This window comes from Pelodiscus sinensis, chromosome 6, assembly GCF_052426305.1.
Source record: "Pelodiscus sinensis isolate ZL-2025 chromosome 6, ASM5242630v1, whole genome shotgun sequence".
NCBI classification, from domain to species: domain Eukaryota; kingdom Metazoa; phylum Chordata; order Testudines; family Trionychidae; genus Pelodiscus; species Pelodiscus sinensis.
The window spans coordinates 127,659,925-127,680,469 of NC_143057.1; the positions used below are offsets into that span (position 1 = coordinate 127,659,925).

Consider the following 20,545-nt stretch of genomic DNA (forward strand, 5'->3'; position numbering starts at 1 on the left):
CTGTCACAATATGGGGCCTAGCACAGGTCACAGGCTAGCTTTTTTCCTTTGCCTGGGAGTGCTCAACCTCGCTCTGTAGTGCAGTCCAGGCCTGTGTTTCACAGACCTCATGAAGTGTTCTGTATAAACTTGAAAACTTGTTTCTCCTGCCAACAGAAGTTGGTCCATTAAAACATATTACTTCTCCTATACAATTGGGGGAGTTGAGTCTGGTTCAGATGTGTTGTGATTACCATTCACATTTGATGGGGACTCTGTGTAGACTTCGGAGTGTTATTTGCCGGTTCAAATGCACAGCCTTACATTAGGTGCCTTCTTGGGGGTAACAGCCATGGGCCCCTCCAAACAGCTAAATTGCAGTGCTGTTCAGCATTCACTGAGTACATTGCTCTCTCTGCTCTGGGCATAATGAATACAAATACCATTAATTTCTCTGAGAGACTTCTTCAGTTTGCCATCATGGTGAGAAACAAGATAGTCCCAGAGGTTCAAAGCTGAAAAGCTGTCTAGCACTAATTTGAGAGCAGGCTGATATGCCTCGTACTGCAGTGCTTCATCATCTGGGCTCTCTAAAAGTCTTCTGCCCCCAGGTGACAGGGTGTTCCTGTTTTTTGAAAACCTCTCCTTCATTAAAGTGCTTGGCTGCATTCTTTTATATGATTCAGTATTAGAGGAGCACAGGAGGTATTTATGAGTGGCTATTTAAATCTGAAAAGTTGTCAGGCGGAAATGACACATTAGTGATCTTTGGGATTGCTCAAGCTGTGAAGAGTTTAGTTATTTTGCCAGCCTCTCCTGTAAGGTAGTGTCAGTACTCTGTAGCTGTGTCTTCAAAAATAGTCCAACCCCAAAAGTGAATGTACAGGTGAACTATTCAATGAATTCTAGTATAGGAGTGGGATTAATACACTTTTGAACAAAGTAACATTGGTTTTTGAAACTCCTATAATTCTCCCGGGTAGGGGTGTGACCGCGCAGTCAGGGTTCCCCCAAATCCCGCAGTCCTATAGCAGCAAGAACAGATTCCGCCAGTTGTAGAATAGAGAGGGGTTTATTGTTCCTTCAGGATATAGCATAGCACATATGTGATGTGGCTACAGGGGCCAGGGCCAGGATGTCTCAGACCCTAGGGTTAGGGGTCCATCGCCCCTAGGCCTCAGCTTAGCCTCTTCTCTCCATGCTTCCCAGACAGCAACTGCCTCCCTCCCAGGCCATGCCCCCCAGCCAGGTGTTTGTGTCTGCCTTTCTCCCTTTGTCTCCCTGGGAGGCTGAGCCTAGGTGTCTGGGCTAATACACTAGTGATGGAAATGTAGCCGTGTTAGTCTGGGGTAGCTGAAGCAAAATGCAGGACAATGTAGCACTTTAAAGACTAACAAGATGGTTTATTAGATGCTTGGGCTAATACACATTTGGGAGAGTCAGTGAGAATCTCACATCACAGTGCAGGGGGACCCCCTGTTACAGAGCAGACAGCACCGCCGCTACACCACAAGGTGTTGTCAAAAAGCTGCAGGTGGCTGTTGGAGTTTATTATATATATTCTGGTCACACAACTGCACTGTACAAATAGACACAGAGATGGTCCCTCCCCTCAAACAGTTTAAAACCATGTATATGACTAGAGAACAGATAAAACAGGTTGTGAGCGATGAGAGGGACATGGTAACAGTGAGAATTGTGTGATCGTGTGATAAGCGTAGGTCACAATATACCAGCTGACTGACCACCAAGGAGTGGGATTATTTTGGTACAGAAGGTGGGTTCCCTTTTCATTAGTGTAGACTCTCACTGATGAAAAGGGACACTCATGTAAGAAGTTCAGTGTGGTACTTCCAGGCAATTGTATTGAAATTTATGAGCATCACTATACATTCCTAACTCTGGACTTGCTTTTAAACAAGATTTGCCCCCATTCCTTCCTTCAACCACAAATTTAAGTTGTATCTAAAGAGTCACCCTAACCCTGAGGCTGCTTTTAAATCCATGTGTTTAATAACTTGAAATAATGACTCTCACTTAAGGATTTTATTTTATAGAGCCATGGTGTCCAACACACTAGCCACATGTGGCTATTTGGCCTGTTGAGTGTGGCAAGTTTGCTATAGCAGTAGGCACTGAAGCAGTAGTTTCAGAACTGGTTGGACACCATAGTTATAGAGACATAGCTAAATAACATGCATGTGCAACTGGAAATAAGTGTCTGTGTCTGTGTATCTCCATCTCTAAGGATATGTCTACCCTACAGAGGCTATTCCAGCATAGTCCCCTAGTATAGGCATAGCTAACCCACTGGAAGTTATTCTGTTGGTTTAGGAACACCTGCTATGCAGACAATGTTAGCTATGTCAACATAGCTATATCTACACTGTGGCTTTGTTTTTATAGTTCTATCCACATATTGGTCAGGAGCATGATTGCTTCCAGCCACTGGCCAACATAACTCTGTCATCATAGCTTCTTGAATAGTAATACAGAGAGAGCCATGTTAGTTTGATCTTGCTTAAATAAAAGGGAAAAGCTATGTAGCACTTTAAAGACTAACAACATGGTTTAATAGGTGATGAGCTTTTGTGGGCCAGACCCACTTCCTCAGATCATATTCTGGAACAGAATTGGCATGACCATATATACCAAAGGAATACAATGAAAAAAGTGAACACATTATTAAACTGACAAATGTACAGAAGGTAGAGTGAGAGAGAGGGACGAAGGGAATAGCTATTTGAGTCAATGAGTGGCTAATCAGGGGTGCTAAGTGGGAAAGCTATCTTTGTATTGGTTACGGTAATTAGCATCTTTGTTAAGGCCCATTTGTAAAGTGTCAAATTTAAGCATGAATGAAAGTTCTGAAGTTTCCCTCTGTAATCTGGTGTTCGTCTCTTTGAAGTAAGATGCATGTAGTAAGGTCGGTAAGACTATGTCCAGGTAGGTTGAAATGAAAAGCAGCTGCTTTTTCCTTGTGAAGATATCTGATGTCTAATTTTGGGCATTTATTCTTTGGCAAAGTGCCTGAGAAGTCTGTCCAATATACATAGCAGAAGGACACTGTTGGCACATGATGGCATAAATTATATTTCTGGATTAACAGGAATATGTGTTCTTGATATAACTGACATGGTTAAGTCCAGTGATGGTGTCACCAGAGTAAATATGTGGACAGAGTTGGCAATGAGGTTTGTTGCAAGGGAAAGTTCCAGGGTTGGTATTAATGTGGTATGTCCTGTGGTTGTTGGTAAGAATCTTCCTGAGGTTAGGTGGTTGTCTATAGGAGACTATGGGTCTGTCCCCTAGAGCCTCTCAAGAGAGTAGTATCCTGTTCCAGTAAAGGTTGTAAGTTATTGATAATGCGTTGGAGGGGTTTAAGTTGGGGCTGTAGATGATGACAAGGCTTAACAAATGACCTTACCCATTACAAAGATAATGTGTTCTCTTTTTTTCATTGTATTCCTTTGGTATATATGGACATGCCAATTCTCTTCCAGAATATGATCTGAGGAAGTGGGTCTGGCCCATGAAAGCTCATCACCTTTTCCTTTTGTTTTATCATAGCTTCTAAGTGTATGCAAAATTAAAGGTAAAAAAATAGTGTTGGAAATGTTACTTGATGATCTGTCCGGGAATCTGATACTAAATAAACCTTTTAGCCATGTGAAAACTGAGTAGAACAAAATCTTTTGAACAAAAGTGGGGCAGCAAACTCAAGCATGTGCGCAGTGTGTGTGCTTTTTCTGGCTGCTTTCATTTTTATGTTGCCTTTTAGTGCAGGTAGGTTAGCAAAGATAAAATAGATTCGTATTTCCATATTTGAATGCTGATAAGAATGCGTAATACATTCTAGTCTTTGCTTTTGATCTTAGGGCCTGTCAGTTACCTTGATGATGTCCCATTTAAGATTGGAGACAAATTCAAAACACCAGCCAAGGTTGGCTTACCCATTGGTTTCTGCTTGCCTGACTCTTCCCAGCTAGTCAGAGAAGCACAGGTAAGTGGGTGTTTTGTTCGTTTGGTTTCTCTTTGTTGTTCATTTTTGGTATGTTATAAACTTAAAATAGTCAAATTTAGGTCTTCTGTAAATGTTTGCCAGAGCTATCCTGGTTGCACTAAAATTGTCCACATACGGAGTTTCCTGCACCCTGTTCTGAAAGATCTTAGTCCAGCACAGGATAGTAGGCTTCATAGACAGTTACGATGATTTTTATGTTCCTGCTGTAACTGCGTTTTTTACAGTGCTTATCATAAATGCTTTACATGTCATAATTTATCAAAATGGAGTAAAAGCCAAAGAAATTTTGAAGCAAAGCTTTGATACAGTTCAAGTTTTAACCATACACTTAAGTAGAACTTCTTAGTATGAAAGTTGGGAAATTCAGAGTCCAGGTTCCAACAACAACCTTAACTCTGCCCCGTCTATCTCTGGCTATCCTATACTTTTGCAGTTTTCACTTATAAATCTAGATTTATTTTAACAAAAGTGGAAAATTCAAATATAGGAGTTATGGTGCTATTGCAAAATCCTGTTAGGAATTAGTGGAATTTTATTTTTTTAACTGCCAAATACATCTCATTTTTTCAACGTGTAAAAAGTGGATGAATAGATAAGTAGATTGTGTGCTTTGATGCATATTCATGATGATAGATGGCTTCTGATTTCCTTGTCCTACTTTTGAGTGGCGAACTCTTGTTATCTTTTGTAGTTCTCAGTGGCAATTTGTTTATCCAACCATGTGGCCAAGTTATGTAACTTAGCAAGTACATCTCTCCACTCTTTTTTTTTCTAGCCACATGGTCTTAAGTTGCCTTAATTTTAAGCAGACTAACTTAAAAAAAATCCTTCAGTCCTTTATAATTTGAAAATTGGTACTAGGAGTCCAACCACAGGTTAAAATTTGGAACCAAAGTCCAGCTTACTGCCAGTCCTGACCTCAAAGAGAATGGCAGGTACACAGTAGCTTGGTCATCTTTATGCCATGTGGTATTTCTACAGAGTTCTCTGGAATATGGATTTTGGGTCATGACCACAGAGCCCATCAAATCAGTGGTTAAGTCGTCTTAGTTTACTTCCTACTAGGAGTTGATTAGCCATGTTAGATCCATTATAACACTAAATGGCTAACCTTGTCTGTAGTGCTAGCTCTCCCTTTCTTCCGTGTGCATACTGAAGTGAAGTCAAGGTGCTACTAATCAATGTATCATGGCACACTGTTTCCTTTGACAACTGCAGCAGACCACTCCAGCTTACTTGTCAAGCTTTTTTGCTGTCAGCACGTCAAATGTTGTAGTACTGAGAAAGAGCAAAGACCACTTTGCTAAATATCTGTCTTTTGCACTAACTAGCCACAGGCTAAGCCTGCTTTCTCGGAACATACCATGGCTCACCAAAAGGGCAGTGAACTCTGTCACTGTTCACTCATACTCCGTTAGCGCTTCAGATAATTTTGGCTGTGGGCTGTTCTGTTACACGTGCCTCTGTAAATTCTCTTGTCCTGGAAATTGGCTGTGGGCAGGTCTTATGTTCTGGGGTGTGGTCTAGACCAGTGAGGGATTTTTTCCCCATTTGTCTTGCAGCTCTGGGTGCCTCTCAGTGCTTTGCTGCTGTAGCTCCTAACATGGGCCTCTCACAAACAGCATGCAGTTCACACAATATGTCTGTATATAGTCACAGCCCTGATCCAGCAGCTCTGAGCCCAGCAGCCTGTTGGATATGTACCAGCTCCGCCTAGCAGCCTAGGTTACTACACATTCCCCATCTTAGATTATTCCCAGAAATGCATGTTCTGCACTGCCTAGCCCGCTACTGCACAGATGGGATTTTAAAGGTCCATTGCCACTGGAAGGAGTTAGTGTTCAACAGTTTGCTACTTCGATTGGCATTATCAAACAATTCAGTTTAAACACAACATTGGATTGGTTTTGATTAAAGAATAAAACAAGTTTATTTAACTACAAAAAGATTTTGAATACAAGTTTAAGGCATTAAAGTCAGAAATGGCTACAAGAGAAATAAAGAAAAATGCTTTCTAGAAACTAAACTTAAACTAGACTTGGTTCAAGATAAAATGCTTACCACAGGTCCCAGCAATATTGTTGATCCAATTTTCAAGTCAAGATCTCTCACAGTCCAAAGACTGCTTCCTTTATCTTCTGGGGTTGAGGAGGAGTGAATGAGTGTGTGTATCTGGGATGTTTTTGTCCCTCACTTTTATAATCCATTCATCCTTTAAGATGCATTTTCCTGAAGGTTATCCCTGAAGTTGCTTTCAGTTGTAAGGGTGTGAGGTCTCAAATTGTTCTTGTCCCTCTTTGCTGTCAAAGAATGGCCACTTGACCAATGATTGCCAGTCAACTTTGATACATGGGTGGTGGTGTCAGCTTGTCTTATGTCTTTGAGAAATAGGTTTGCTCCCTTCTCAGACTTGCCTGGTAAAAACATCAGTCATTATTTCTTCCCGTGTTCATAACTTTATAGATCACATTGCTATGTACATTTTCAAATTATATGCTTGATCACCAAGTTATTAGTTATCAAATTACCCTCACATGGTGCGCCTTGGAGAAAGATTTTTACTGCGGTATGTGGAATGGGAATATGGGGGCATGTTTGATACGACAGGTTATGTAAGAGCTGATCCTTGGAAGAGTTCATATTGAAATGTGAAAAAGCTCAGGGGACTCTCTCATACTGGTAATAGTGACACAGATCTGCTTCCGTAGAAATATGCACACTACACTAGTGTCTAATATCTCAGTTTTATGACTTCTTGGCTGGCTCAGGTGACTGGTTCTAGACTTGTCATCTCCGCAGTACATAGGTTAGTACTCTTCTTTCTGTTTGGTAGTAAACTCTGAGTTGGACTTTAATCTCTTTTGAAGAGAGGAAAAAAATGCCATGATGTTTCCAGTGATGCAGTAATCCAGAAGTTACTCTGCTCTTGTGTAGCTGGTGGACAGTTCATCAGTCAGAAAATGTGCAACCTCCTGGCAAATTCTGAAGCTAAATTGTAGTAGAAGTCTACCATTAAGTAGGGCACTTGATTTCTACTCTGTTCATGGGCTCTTTTGTGGGAGATAGATGCTTTGGCATTGTGTTAATCTTCATAAACCGTTTTAAAGTGAAATAATGTGGAAAAGGTAAAATACAGCATACCCACTGGCATATAGCCAAGGTTAGCTTCCAGAGACACACAGAATGTCTTTTACCTGACTATAGGTAAGTAACAGAGATATTAATTAAAAGAAATAATCCCTACCCTTTGGGTAATATACTTCGGTGGTTGTTCCGCATTCCTTGTTACATATGGTATGATGTTGCTGCCATAAAGTAGTGATTCTGCTCCTTAGCTTGAATTTCCTTTTTTCCTGACAGTATGACTTCTCCCTGGAAAAGAGAACTATCGGGTGGGCTGAAGACATCAAAAAAATCCAATCAGCTCAGAGAGAAGCAGAGCGAAAGGAGGCGCAATCAATAGCTAATGCTAAGGCTGCTTCAGATGACAACAGCAAAATGGGATTCTCGGAGGCCATGCCGCCTTCCATTAACCCTATTCTCGCTAGTCTACAGCATAATAACATTCTTACTCCTACCCCGGCCAATAGCAGTGCCATAAAGCAAAAGGTCCTTAGTCCACCTTACCCAAAGGCAGATTTCAACCCAGCAGATTTTGAATGTGAAGAAGACCCATTTGACAAACTAGAGCTAAAAACTATTGATGATAAAAAAGAACTGAAAAGTATTCTTGAAATTCATGTTGGTACTACTGGGCCATTTGTCGCCCAACTGTTGGATAATAGCTTGCCCAAAGTAGGGCATGAGTCTGTGTTACAAGATCAGGAAGTACTGGCATCTTTAGAAAGGGCTACCTTGGACTTCAAGCCCCTTCACAAACCCAATGGCTTTATCACTTTGCCACAGCTGGAAAACTGTGAAAAGATGTCCCTGTCTTCCAAAGTGTCCCTCTCCCCTATCACATCAGTGAGCAATATTAAATCTCTCTCCTTTCCCAAACTCGACTCAGATGAGAGCGATCAAAAATCGTCCAAGCTTACAAGCACTTTCCACAGCGCTACCTGTCTCCACAATGGCACTTTCCTTGGCTCTTTACAGGCCTGCTCTCAGAGTAAGGCTAGCGAACTCAACGGACATCATGTTGTTGGACTTTCTGCTTTAAATGTGGACAGTGGCATGGAGACATCAACATTATCCTCTTCATCCAGGCTGCCTTCCTTGTCTGTGTCAACACCTTGTACAGAAGAACAATCATCTCAAAACACAGCTGCTAAGGTGAGGATTTAACAGATTAAAATAGATTTGAGATATTCAAGGGGAAGGTGAATGTCACTCATATTTCTAAAATGCATCCCGTAGCTTTCTTTGTTAGCAGACCACATCTGAGCATTAAATCAATGTGTCCCATCATGCATTGCTCCATCTTGCTCTAAATGGAAAACTGATCAGCTAAAGATGAAACCTTGGTTGCTGGGAGTTTAGTCTCAGAGGACTGTGTGTCACTGTTTTGTATGGAGACAGCTGTTGTCTTAATTCACTTCATGTGGCTGTGTTATCTTATCCTCACACATGGCTCCGGCAGGGGATCCATAGAATATCCAGTGGCGCTAGTGAACTTGATAAGAGATGAAAATCTAAATAACAGCTTTGCTAAGCACCTAGCAGGCTAGTGCTGTGACCATTGCTGGGCTCTTCTACACTGGAGAAATCCTTGTAAGCACCAAGGAGGCAGGCATTCTGTAAGGATGCTTCAAGGAGGCTATGGACATGTGAGCTGAAGTAAGGAAGGAGCTCATCAATTAGACTGAATAGCAGGAAAAGCTTCCCACACTTGAAATGTTTCCCAAGGAGGGGGAGGAGCGTCTCGTTGTCTAGTCTTAGTTGAGACATTTTAGACAAAGTTGTGGAGAAAAATGCTGTTGGGAACCCTATTTTAGGGTTGAGAAATAGGTAAAGCTGATGTGACTGGACTCTCCTGTCTCTAATTTCTAAAAGCTTGAGGGTTTTTTGGTTTCCCATGTTACAGTCTCAAGGACTTGGGAAATATAATCTTGTTCAGTTTTATAACTAAATACAGAGTTGAGTCCTGAGCATCAGAAGATCGTGGTTGTACAGCTGAAAGCCAGAGGTTGTCGGATGTGATTTTGAGGATTTCTTCAAGAGAAGCTCTTGACATCTGGGGTAAAATGTTCATGCAGCATCTCTCTCGTATGTCTTCGGATGGATTATCTGCCCCATTTGGAAAACCTTAGGATAATCCATATATGTCATTGTTACCTGTCATAACTACTTTTTCTATAATTGAGACAGACTTGGGCTGGTTAGATTTGGAGTTACTTGTTAATGTTTTAATAACTGCCAGGAGACTAGATTTTTATGGCCATTTTAAACTGGGACTTCCCTGAAACTACACATGTTGTCTTCTGTTGTAGAACATGCTTCCTCTTCTTCTGAGCTTAGATCTTTAGATGCTAAATTTTTGGCCTGTGCCCTAGTGGATGTCATACAGCGCCAAACAAGTGGTGATTTTCACCACTGATTCAGTTTATGCAAAATAAGCAAGACGACAAATGGAAAAACTGCTTGTGAAGTTTAGTGGATTAAAATTAAATGGATCTGGATGTTGTGTTGACAAATTAAGTGCAGGCTTAATTTTGCCATGTGTGCTGTTTAAGATTTATATATAGGTTGAACCTCTCGAGTCTGGCAACATCTGTGGTCCAGCATGCTTTTAGTTAGCCAGAGGTCTACTTATCATGGGTGTGGCCAAGTTTCCCCTGGTCCCGTAAAGTTTGTTTAAAGCTACAAGACCTGGCTCTCAGTGCTCGGTGCTGTCATTTAGCTCTAATTCACCCCTAAACGATGTCTTAGAGCCCAATAAGCAGTGGAAGTGTTGGTAATGTCGCTAGAAAATATTGACCTCCCACGGTCCAGCAAATTCTCTGGTTTGGCACCAGTCAGGTCCCGAGGGTGCTGGACTAGAGAGGTTCAACCTGTACTGAATTTTCAGTGTTACCTTGATGCTGCCAGTGGATTTGCTATCTGATCAGTGTTGTGGTTCCCAGCCTGCATGGGAGGAGGACACAGCATTGTCAAAGCATGCACGGGGCAAGTGGTAAGCCATGTTCCTCTATATACATTATAAACATGGGCTTGTGGGTTACAACAAGTGCAGGTTAGTGAAGTGATTTTCACTTGTTGTTCCTTTCTCACTAGTTGCTTATGGTGTTTTAGTTTCTTGCTTTAGTTGTGAATTTTTTTGGGGGGAGGCGGGGAGAATAAGAACTCCCCTCTTCCCCCACTTGTTCCCCCAAGATTAAGATCTCTGGGATGTACCATTAATTAGTTTGACCTCCTGTGCCTCTCAGAAATCAGACCTTCTGGTACAAATCAGTATCCAATTACATGAGCTTTCTCTGACAAGTATCAGCTCCCAGAAGAGAATCTGCTTACTGTCCCATCAGCACTTAAGTAATATCAACCTGAATAATTGTAAAGTCAAGTTCTTCTGAGGCGGGAATGGCCCATTTGGAACAAGTAAAATTGAAATTGAACTAACCCCGTGAGTTGGGTATTGCTTGCTGGCCATCATGTTTAAAGTCTCTTGTGTAAACCATATATGTTCGGCGTATGGGCCATATATAGTCCAGGATTATCAGTGGCGCCAGCACTGTAGTAAGGGTGATGGAGGATGTAGCATTCTGGAATACCATGCTTTCTATAGCCAAACAAATCTCTGCTGGAAATCTCTGTACTTTCATTTCTCCAAATGGCTTTAACCATCTGCTCAAAGGAAGCTGCGGGAAGATAGCTTTCTGAACAGGGAACTGAGATGCTAACTTCCTGCTAGCTCAATTTTAATCCATGTCCTACTCCCACCCCCACAAGAAAAGCATGTAAATATTTTCTATAAGATTGAAAACTGGTGCTGGTGAATTTTGGAAGTGTGCTCACTTAACACTCCAGTCCTGTAAAGTTCTGGCAACCAACTTTTGAGCTACTGTACTGTGATGAAGTGTTGCATGCTGGGATGTGTGGTCTGGGGGCTTCTCGTCATGGATTAGGTGCAATGAGGCTGTCAAGCTCCTGGCAAGTTTCCATCATGGCCCATTGTTGGGGAGAGTTGGCCTAGCCTGCAGTAAACCTGCATTCCAGCTAGCTGGATGGTGGTCTGATTGGACTGGTAGTGAGTAAGCAACACCCTTCTACTGCATATGGGAAAGTGGAGTAAATCTTTAATCGGGATAGAGACACTCAGCTTATCCGGTTCCAGTATGTGATAGGTGAATGCTCCTGAACTTAACTAACAGGCAAACCCAAGGTCCTTTTGATATTTTAAACAGTCATGGGAGAACCTAAAGCTGCTTTGTGGAGCCTGGGATGAGAGGATCAGCAATTGGCTCTGAGACTAAACAGACCAGGAAATAATAGCTGATTTTCAGCACTGGAAAAGGTTAACAGTGAGCCCTTCGTCCTTCCAGCCAGATCCATGCACGTTGCTCAGTGATAGGTTAGTCAGAATGCAAGCTTTGTTTGGATGGATCAGACATGACGTGGGTAGAAATACTAAAATTCTGTCATGGAGAAATCACCAATATGCTTTCACACAGAATACTGTAGTCAGTTGTAGATGTTAGCTAAGAAAAGTTTATAGCAGAAGGGATACAGACATAGGCCATGGAAGTAGTTAGCCCTAGAGAGTAGAAAATTCTGGGCTAGTTTAGTTTGAGAGAAGACCAGTCAGAGGGGATGAGACAGACTCAGTGATGAATAGAACAATGAATATAAATCGCTAGGTGTCCTTTTCACTCGTTCCATAATAAGTTTCCTTGTCAATGATAGGTGTGTACCACAGGTCTGACCCAGTATGGCAATTGTTGCCTGTCTACCCATCTTCCCTTCCAGGCCCCTTTTCATTAGAAACTCTGCTTGCCAACATAGTAGACATCTCTTCAACCTTCTCATTCATGTGTTGTTTTGTATAGGTACAGCCAGACTATAAGGAATCAGAACTCCCTATGGTAAGTTTCCAAATTACCTGTGTGAGATAATGTGTTGTATAGCACAGGCCTAAATTATCCATATGTTGGTATGTTTTCTTGTGTGAAAGAAGTGAATGATTCCTGTGTGTGTACTGACAGTCAAAGTAGCCAGCGCATGAGTGTGGTCTCCTGTACAAGAGTTTTCTTATTCCATAAATGCTATCTTTGTTATCTCCTATTCTCTAGCTGACTGTCATTTCATGACAGAGCTCGCTAAATTAGCAAACCTAGAATCTAGTACCTTCCAAAGTAGAAGGGGATATCAAGTGAGGAAATGTCTAGAGTGATCCCAAGAAAGATCATTGGGAGTGGCAGGAATGTTTTTGGCCTTCCTACTGATTTTCATCCCAGTTAGTCTCCCAAAGGCGATATGGGAAGCCCAGCTCCATTAATTTTAAACAAGACCAGAAAACTCCCTCAGATTTCTCTGAATAGTCCTCCCTGGCCAAGGAAGAGGCATGGATGCTGGGATAGAGATGTATCATGGCTCTGTTTGTGCTTGGCTTCCCTTTTGTAGATAATGAACCAAAACTTCACCGTGTCTAAAGTGCCCAGTAATAACAGCTGCACTAAATGGTCAAGTGGCCCCTCATACTCGGATGTGCTGCAGGCCTTGTCTGCCAGTGAGCGGCAGTGTGTGGAAACAGTTGTCAACATGGGATATTCCTACGAAGATGTCATAACAGCTATGAAGAAGAAAGGACAGAATATAGAACAGGTAAGAGCCCTTCCAAAAGGGCAGGAGCTCCAAAGATGCAGCCATCGCTGTCAGCACCTCGGCTTTACAAAAAACACACTAAACCGTAAAAAGTCACCGGGACCAGGCGACATTCACCCAAGCGTTCTGAAAGAAATCAGATGTGAAATTGCGGAACTAACAACTGTGGTTTGTAACCTGTTTGTTAAATCTTCTCCTGTACCAAATGACTGAGAGAGAGTTAATATGATGGCAATTTTTAAAAATGGTTCTAGAGGTGATCCTGATGTTACCTCTTAACAGTATTTAATCTCAGCCCAGGGCTCTACCAAATTCATGGCCATGAAAAACTCATGGACTGTGAAATCTGACCTTTTCCCTATGCTATTCAGACTTCACAGGGGAGACCAAGATCTCTCAAACTGGGTTCTTGGCCCAAAAGAGGATTGTGGGGGGTTTGCAAAGTTATTGTAGGAAAATTATGGTATTGCCACCGTTACTTCTGCACTTCTGCTTCCTCCTGCTTCCAGAACTGGGCAGCCAGTGACACCAGCTGGCAGAGTGTCCAGCAGCGCATAAGTGAGTGTGTCAGTACCATACCAGGGCATCCTTCTTTCTGCAGTGCTGATTCAGAGCAGGGCTGCCATCTAGCAGCCACCTTTTTCCAGCTGCCTACCTGTGAAGGAAGTGCCATCAGCAGTAGCAGCATAGAAGTAAGGGTAGTAATACTGCAACACCCTCATTACAATAAATATGACTCCCCCCACAGCTCCTTTGTGGATCAGGTCCACTACGGTGAAAACATCATGACATTTCAGATTTAAATATCTGAAATCCATTAATTTTACTATTTTTAAACGCCTATGACCATGAAATGGACCATGAATTTGATAGGGCCTCAACATGTAAGATATTGGATAATAATTTCTGAGGTAAGGGGACTGTGATTGGTTTGGCTTTTCTCAGCAGACACCCAAGAAGCTGAACTGATCTCAAAAGGTGTGATAGCTTTCACATTGGATCAGCTCTATGAAATCTGTGGGGAACCCATGATTCAAAAGACTTTTCATTTTCATCATTGAACCCTCAGTATGATGTTAAAAATAGTTGCTGTGTAGTAGTAGCCGCTTCTGAAAAACTGACTTGGTGGTAGAATTTTATTAGTATTAAAAGGCAGAACAATGCCCAACCTCTAATTTGTAGACTGCCTTTGTCTGAAAGTGAAAACCAAAGCCCAGGGAGGGAGAGAATGAAAGGCCAGAAGAGTTTAGTTCAGCTTCTCTGAACAAGCTCCCATGCTGAGAACCTGCTCGTGCCCAGAGGCAAGGCTTTCTCTAAGCAAAAGCTAGCAGTCCTGTGGCACTTTGGAGACTGATTGATTAAGGCATAAGCTGTTGTGGGTTTTACTGATGAAAGCTCGTGCCCTAATCAGTCGGTTAGTCTCTAAGGTGCCACAGGACTCCTCATAGTCTGTATCTGCAAAAACCAACATGGCAGCCCGAGACTCTTCTCTAAGCAGTTAGCGAAGCCCTGTCAATGGCTTACGGTTTACGGTGCATAGGTATGTGACATAGAGGTGAGTTCCACTCTCCTGACTCTACTTTTTTTCCTCCCTCCCACAGGTTCTCGATTATCTGTTTGTCCACAGCCAGCTTTGTGAGAAGGGCTTTGATCCTCTCCTTGTGGAAGCAGTTCTGGAAATGTCCCAGTGCTCCGAGCAGAAGGTGAGGGGGCCTGGTTATGTTCATCAAGGGAGGTGCTTTGCCCAGGTTATTTCACTGACTTTCAGAGCATGTCTTGTCATGGAAGTTGAGCGAATGCCTGTTTGGCCATTTGGAAACCTCTCTCTTTGGGATCAGTCCTGCTCAGATTACAAAACTTTCCTCCACTTGTGCAGATCAGCTGCTTTCATTGCTGTTGCCTGTGCCCTGAGCACTTCACGGATGAGGCTGTGCCCTCAGCTTGTGCCTTGTACTCCCTGACTTACGGTTTGGATAGCAAGACTAGGCAGCCATCGTTGCCCTGCCCCATCTCTTCCACATGGTTGACTGCTCTTTCAGGGCCTGTGCTTCTGGTAACTGTGGACTCCCCTGATCTTTCCTGGGAATGGGACCTGGCAGCTAGAGGGTTAGGCAAGCAAGAGGGGCAGCCCCTGGCATGAGTGAGGTGGAGTGGTGTGGACTTGGCTGCAGGAAGGCACCTGTACCCAGCCCCTCCTGCAGCCTTGGCCACAGAATTGTACTTGCCTAAACCCAGGAAATAGCCAGTCCTTAGGTGACATCCTAAATTATAATTTTTTTAAATTAATGGAGAGTGCCTATCTCCTAGAACTGGAAGGGACCTTGAGAGGTCATCGAGTCCAGTCCCCTGCCTTTACAGCAGGACCAAGTACTGTCCCTGACAAATTTTTGCCCCAAATCCCTAAATGGCCTCCGCAAGGATTGAACTCACAACCCTGGGCTTAGCAGGCCAATGCTCAAACCACTGAGCTATCCCTGCCTCCACTTTAAGAGAGGCTTAAACAAGCCCTGGGGAGCAGGGGGAAAGACAGGAATTGGTGGGGATGTGGGTTGGAAGCGAAACAACTTTGTGACTCCAGAGTTCAGATGTCTCCTACTTCCGTCAGTACTTGCTGTCTCTGCTGAGGCTCAGGGCTCCCAGTTATGGACATACTGGCTGTGTCTAGACTGGCCAGTTTTTCTGGAAAATCAGCCGCTTTTCTGGAAATACTTGCCAGCTGTCTACACTGGCCACTTGAATTTCCGCAAAAGCACTGACTTCCTACTGTAAGAAATCAGTGCTTCTTGTGGAAATACTATGCTGCTCCCGTTCAGGCAAAAGTCCCTTTTGTGCAAAGCTTTTGCACAAAAGGGCCAGTGTAGACAGCTCAGATTTGTTTTCCGCAAAAAAGCCCCGATCGCAAAAATGACGATCGGGGGTTTTTTGCGGAAAAGCGCGTCTAGATTGGCCATGGACGCTTTTCTGCAAAAAGTGCTTTTGCGGAAAAGCGTCCGTGCCAATCTAGACTCTCTGTTCCGAAAATGCTTTTAACGGAAAACTTTTCCATTAAAAGCATTTCCGGAAAATCATGCCAGTCTAGACGCAGCCACTGTGTGTGGACACTTGTCTGCTGGAAGCAGGGTAAATCCCACCGAAGTTCCATCAGCTCTGAAGAGCCACGTGCTAGCAAGGGCTGTTGTTTGGTTCCCAGACTCAGCCTCATGACCCTTTAGCTTCTAACAAGCATGGTCATGACTTCGTACTGATACAACGTTTGGATGCAGCAGAAATTGAAAAGGCAGCTTTGACCTACAGGGCCATGGAGAGGTTCAGGCGGGCTCTCTGCTGCCACGGAACGGCTCACAAAGCCGGCAAGCTGCTGGGGGCCTCAGTGAAGAGCAGGTTGGGGACCGGTCACTAACTGTGGGATGATATAGGCTCCTGTGATGGTCTTTAGCATAATACACACAGCACAGCCCAATACACACAGCGCAGCTCAAGTGTGCTCGCCTGCTGCTGCTTATTACCATAGTGCCTAGGAGCGATAGCCTCAGACCTGGCCCCTGTTGTGCTAGATGCTCTGACCACAGAGCTGTCTAAAAGAGCTAGCAGCTTAAGGCCATGTCGACACTGCAAGTTAGCGCAGTAAATCCATTCCCAGCGCTCTAGGTAAACTCCCTCGAGGAGACGCATGGACACTTCAGTGATTGGCTGCTTTGTGACTGGTCGCTGGAAATGGCCCTTAATCCCGGCAGTAGCCACGCTGAGCTGGCTGCCTTGCAGGCATGCACCTCTCCCCCTTCAGAGCTCCGTGTGGGACAGCCTGCATGCTCCGGGATACGAGCAGACCATTCATGTGGAATGCTCAGGCTGTTGGACACAGAGCCAAGTGAATGTGAGGGGGTAAGATTGCTGTGCAGAGTTGTGGGGGGAGGGGATGATGATCAGGTTTCCCCCTCCCTCCTGCCACTGTCTGAACTTACAAGACAGCATGCTGACCGCCCAAAATACATGGTCACCCTCTCCACATACACACTTCCTGTCACGTTCTCTCCCCCACCCTCCATTTAGTTGACAAGCATCTGTTGCAGTAGTAAGATGACTGTGGAGCAGTGGGATTGGGAAACCTGCATCGCATGATGCTGCCTGCCCCATGCGGCATTGTAAACCCTTCCCAAAGCACCCTGCAGCCAGTTGCGCATTGGAATACCCACAATGCACTGCTGTGGCGTTGCAAGAGCTACGACTGTGGCTGCGATCCACCATCACAAGGAGCAGTGGAGACATTACAGCAGTTTCCCTGCAGGCTCTGTGAGCAGCGCTTTCCATCTGCCAATGTAGACACCGCCTAGGCCAAGAGACACTAGATGGCTGGACAGATTGACGGGGGAAACAATGAGGCACAGTAGGTAAACCTCATGGGCAGTGGTCTCTGCCGCCAGCGGTCTGACCCTGTGTTCAGCTGTTTGTAGGGGTCAGCAAGGCCCCATGGGTGAGGACAACCGAATGGCCAACGTGACGTTAGTGCCCAGCTTTAAAACGTGGAGGCTGAACTGGTTTGAGGCATCTGGGCACTTGCCCATGAACTGAGCATCCCCCTTCCAGCCCGTGGCAGGAGTTGAGCTGTGCATGGCATTCCACGCCCTGTCTGTTTCCCCTGAGCCTCTCCTTGAACCTCCCCCCTCAGACACTTAATGTCTTTCTCTCTCCTAGATGACAGAACTTCTCCAGCTAATGAGCAAATTTAAAGAAATGGGCTTTGAACTGAATGACATAAAGGAAGTCCTATTATTACATAACGACCAGGAGAATGCTTTGGAAGATCTAATGGCCCGGGCAGGAGCCAGCTGAAAACACCTGTAGTCTTGGAGCACGATGGAGAGCGCCTGCAGGGGAAGGCAGCCAGCCTGTGTAACTAGACCCTCGCCACTTCAGCCAGAGTGTGGCGTGCTGTCTTTGGGAAGACGCCCTGCCTTTCCCATACATCGGAGAACGCACCCGACCCAGCTCACCGCGTGCGTCCCTCCAGCACGTCCTTCCCACTGACAAGAGCTAACTTCTTTTCATACATTCAGTTTTTAAAGTGCCCTTTCCTAAGTTTCCTTTTCTGGTTTGGCCACGGAAAGTTGAGACTGCCCGACCTTTACTGGAATTGTACATACCCAATGCTGGAAGTATTTTTTTTCTCACTCTTGGATAGAGGAATACAAAGTTGGTTTGAAAACAAGAATGCTCTGGTTCTTTGAAGCTGCTTTCCTGGTGGGAGCTTCTACTGAAACACTGTATCGCAGTTCAGATAAACTGAAGTTGACCTTTAGTGCAATGGATTTTTATTTTTATTGGGTTGATAAGTAGTCTGTAACTTAGTGGAACACTGGTTTCTAACCTGTCACTATGCATAAAGAGAAGTCGTTCCCTTGGCCCTTCTGCCAGGCATAGGTGTCCAGTGCTTGAGTGGTGTGTAAACACAACTTTATCACAACAGGTAAGCTCTGGACTCTCACCAGTGGCTGTGTCTTGCGCCTAAGGGCCAAGAGCTGAGCATTTGCAATCTCTTCCGCTCCTGCCCCAGGTGGATAGGCTATTTCAACAAATGCCCTCCTAAGAAATCAGTCTGTTTTAAATGATAGTCAGTGTGAAGCAGGGGGTTTCTTTCAAGCACTTTCTTTAAATACAAATAATATACTCACTGCATTAGTTACATTTTTCACACTGCTTTAGTTACATATTCAATAACATCTAGTAATAAAAATCAGTTTTTTGGGTTGGTTTTGATAGTACAAAGTGTATTATGTTGTACATTGTTAAAGATCTAAATACCTAAGATATAAGCAGTCTTGATGAATCTTTAATTTGCTAAATATTTTGATTCTGCAGAAAATGACTAATAAAACCCCACAATGGAATTCCCAGTGTCATGTTTCCCTCTGTCTCTTGTGCTCTGGCTTCATTAGAGGTGGTGGGCTGTTACAGTTGAAGAGGGATAGAATCAAAATCAGTCCCTCCTAACTGGGCCTCCAAAGCCAGCAATCCTTCCCACGCCCAAATGCCCTGTGCTTGGATTGTGTCTAGTTGACAGAGCACAACACAAGGATCTGTCTGAACAGTATTTAAGAGCCACTGCTAGCAGACAAGCATGTGTGTCTGGATTTACTCCTTTCGTTTTGACAGCTGAATTTTTCTCAATGAAAAAAAATCTTTGTAAAGCAATGAACTCCCCTTAAGGCATGAAATGCCACTGCTGCAGAAGCATGGCCTACTCTAACCAAATCTTTTATACAGATTAACATCTTTGTGGTTCTGGTCGTATATTTAAAAAAAAGTCTTGCTGGAGGGTAAATGTCAGCACCTGTTGGAGTTTCCAAGCACACACTAACTTGCTGTGACTGATTTACTCTGCAGCTGTTAGCTGCTTCATGCTAACTTGCACAGCAGTTTCAATCTCCTTTTCTAGCTTGTTAGAAAAGCTAATGAGATCTTTACCTGTGGGCACTTAGAGCCAACCTGCTTCAGGATGTTAAACAAAAATTGTCATAGAAGGACCCAACCACTGTCCTCCCTAGCCAGCTGGTCCTAAATTACATAGCAGGGCCTCTGGACTCTTTAGTATCTGCTGGAAGAGGGGAGGAAATTCCATTTTTACCTTAAGGAAAGCTGAGTGGTTTGTTTACACACACACATACACATATTGCTACAATCAGTGCAATAGGCTGGTATTTGTTTCTCAGCTCAGGAAGTTGGGGACTGGGATAAGCACACTTGGGGATTTTTCTACTAAAACAATCAGCAGGAAAATAGCAAACATCTGACACTTCAATTGACATCTTCAGATTTCAGTGTTAACCCTCTGGAACTATTGTCTGAGGCAGAGAACAATGAAAACATGAGGCACGTAAGCACCCTAACTGCAAGTGCCAGAATGTAACATTTAAAAAAAACAACTCAGATTTTTGAAGCAAAATTCTCAGGCATGAAACTGATTCCACAGCCCTGGAATTCAGAGGGTCCTGGTGGTCTCCCCACTGCTAGCAGAGAGGGGGAAGCTAACAGCAGGTGAATGACTGGCATGTTTACCTCGACACAGCTTTTGCCTGGGTCATATTTTTCTCAACGAATATTGGTATGAAAGGTCTCAAGAGAATACTTGCCCTCTGTAGTGCCCTGGTGCGTATCCTCTGAAAGACGGTCTGTGTCAGACCAGTATAGGATGCAGTTGAAAGCAGCGGTTTGACCATGAGAGGCCTGTTGTCTGTTCGTGTGTCTCTCCACCTGCCTGGTAGACCTTCCAGTGTGGCTATCCAGGAAGCTGCACCAGAGAAGAAAGAAAACTGCTCACTCCTTCCGACACTGCTTGTTTCCCCTGTGAAGCCCTTAATTTGCCCAATACATGCTTGTAGCTCAGGAACTCTCAATCTGGGGGTTGGGACCCCTCAGGGAGTCACAAGCTGTCAGCCCCCACCCCAAATACCACTTTGTCTCCAGCATTTATAACTTAAATTAAAAGCACTTAATATATTTATGGGGGGGTCGTCACACTCAAAGGGTTGCTATGTGCAAAAGAGCCTGTGGCAAAGCTCCGGCCTTGATTCAGGGGGTCCTGCGCGTCTAGGCAATTAGCCTCAGAGGCTGGTTGTGGCGCTCCATGTAGCCTCACCTTTACTAGGGGCAAGGGTCACAGCCTTCTGAGCCACCTTCCTTGCAAGCCAGTCAATGGGCTGGGGTGAAACCCTTCTGTAGTCCCAATCTCTCTTCTCAAGGGCAGACTGCAGTGGTGTTGGGAAGAACCCAAGCCCACCCCCTACT

The 20,545-nt window shown here is 44.0% G+C and overlaps 1 protein-coding gene across 1 annotated transcript in view; it reads left to right on the plus strand.

The window, feature by feature from the left end:
- Positions 1-18,648, plus strand: part of UBAP1 (ubiquitin associated protein 1) — a 46,622-nt gene extending 27,974 nt beyond the window's left edge. Inside the window, exons 3-8 of the mRNA XM_075932792.2 lie at positions 3,858-3,982; positions 7,364-8,278; positions 11,989-12,024; positions 12,563-12,763; positions 14,365-14,466; positions 17,456-18,648. Of these exons, the coding sequence (XP_075788907.2) occupies positions 3,858-3,982; positions 7,364-8,278; positions 11,989-12,024; positions 12,563-12,763; positions 14,365-14,466; positions 17,456-17,593 (1,517 nt within the window). The 3' untranslated portion in view covers positions 17,594-18,648. The remainder of the gene's footprint in view (positions 1-3,857; positions 3,983-7,363; positions 8,279-11,988; positions 12,025-12,562; positions 12,764-14,364; positions 14,467-17,455) is intronic.
- The last annotated feature ends 1,897 nt before the right edge of the window (positions 18,649-20,545 follow it).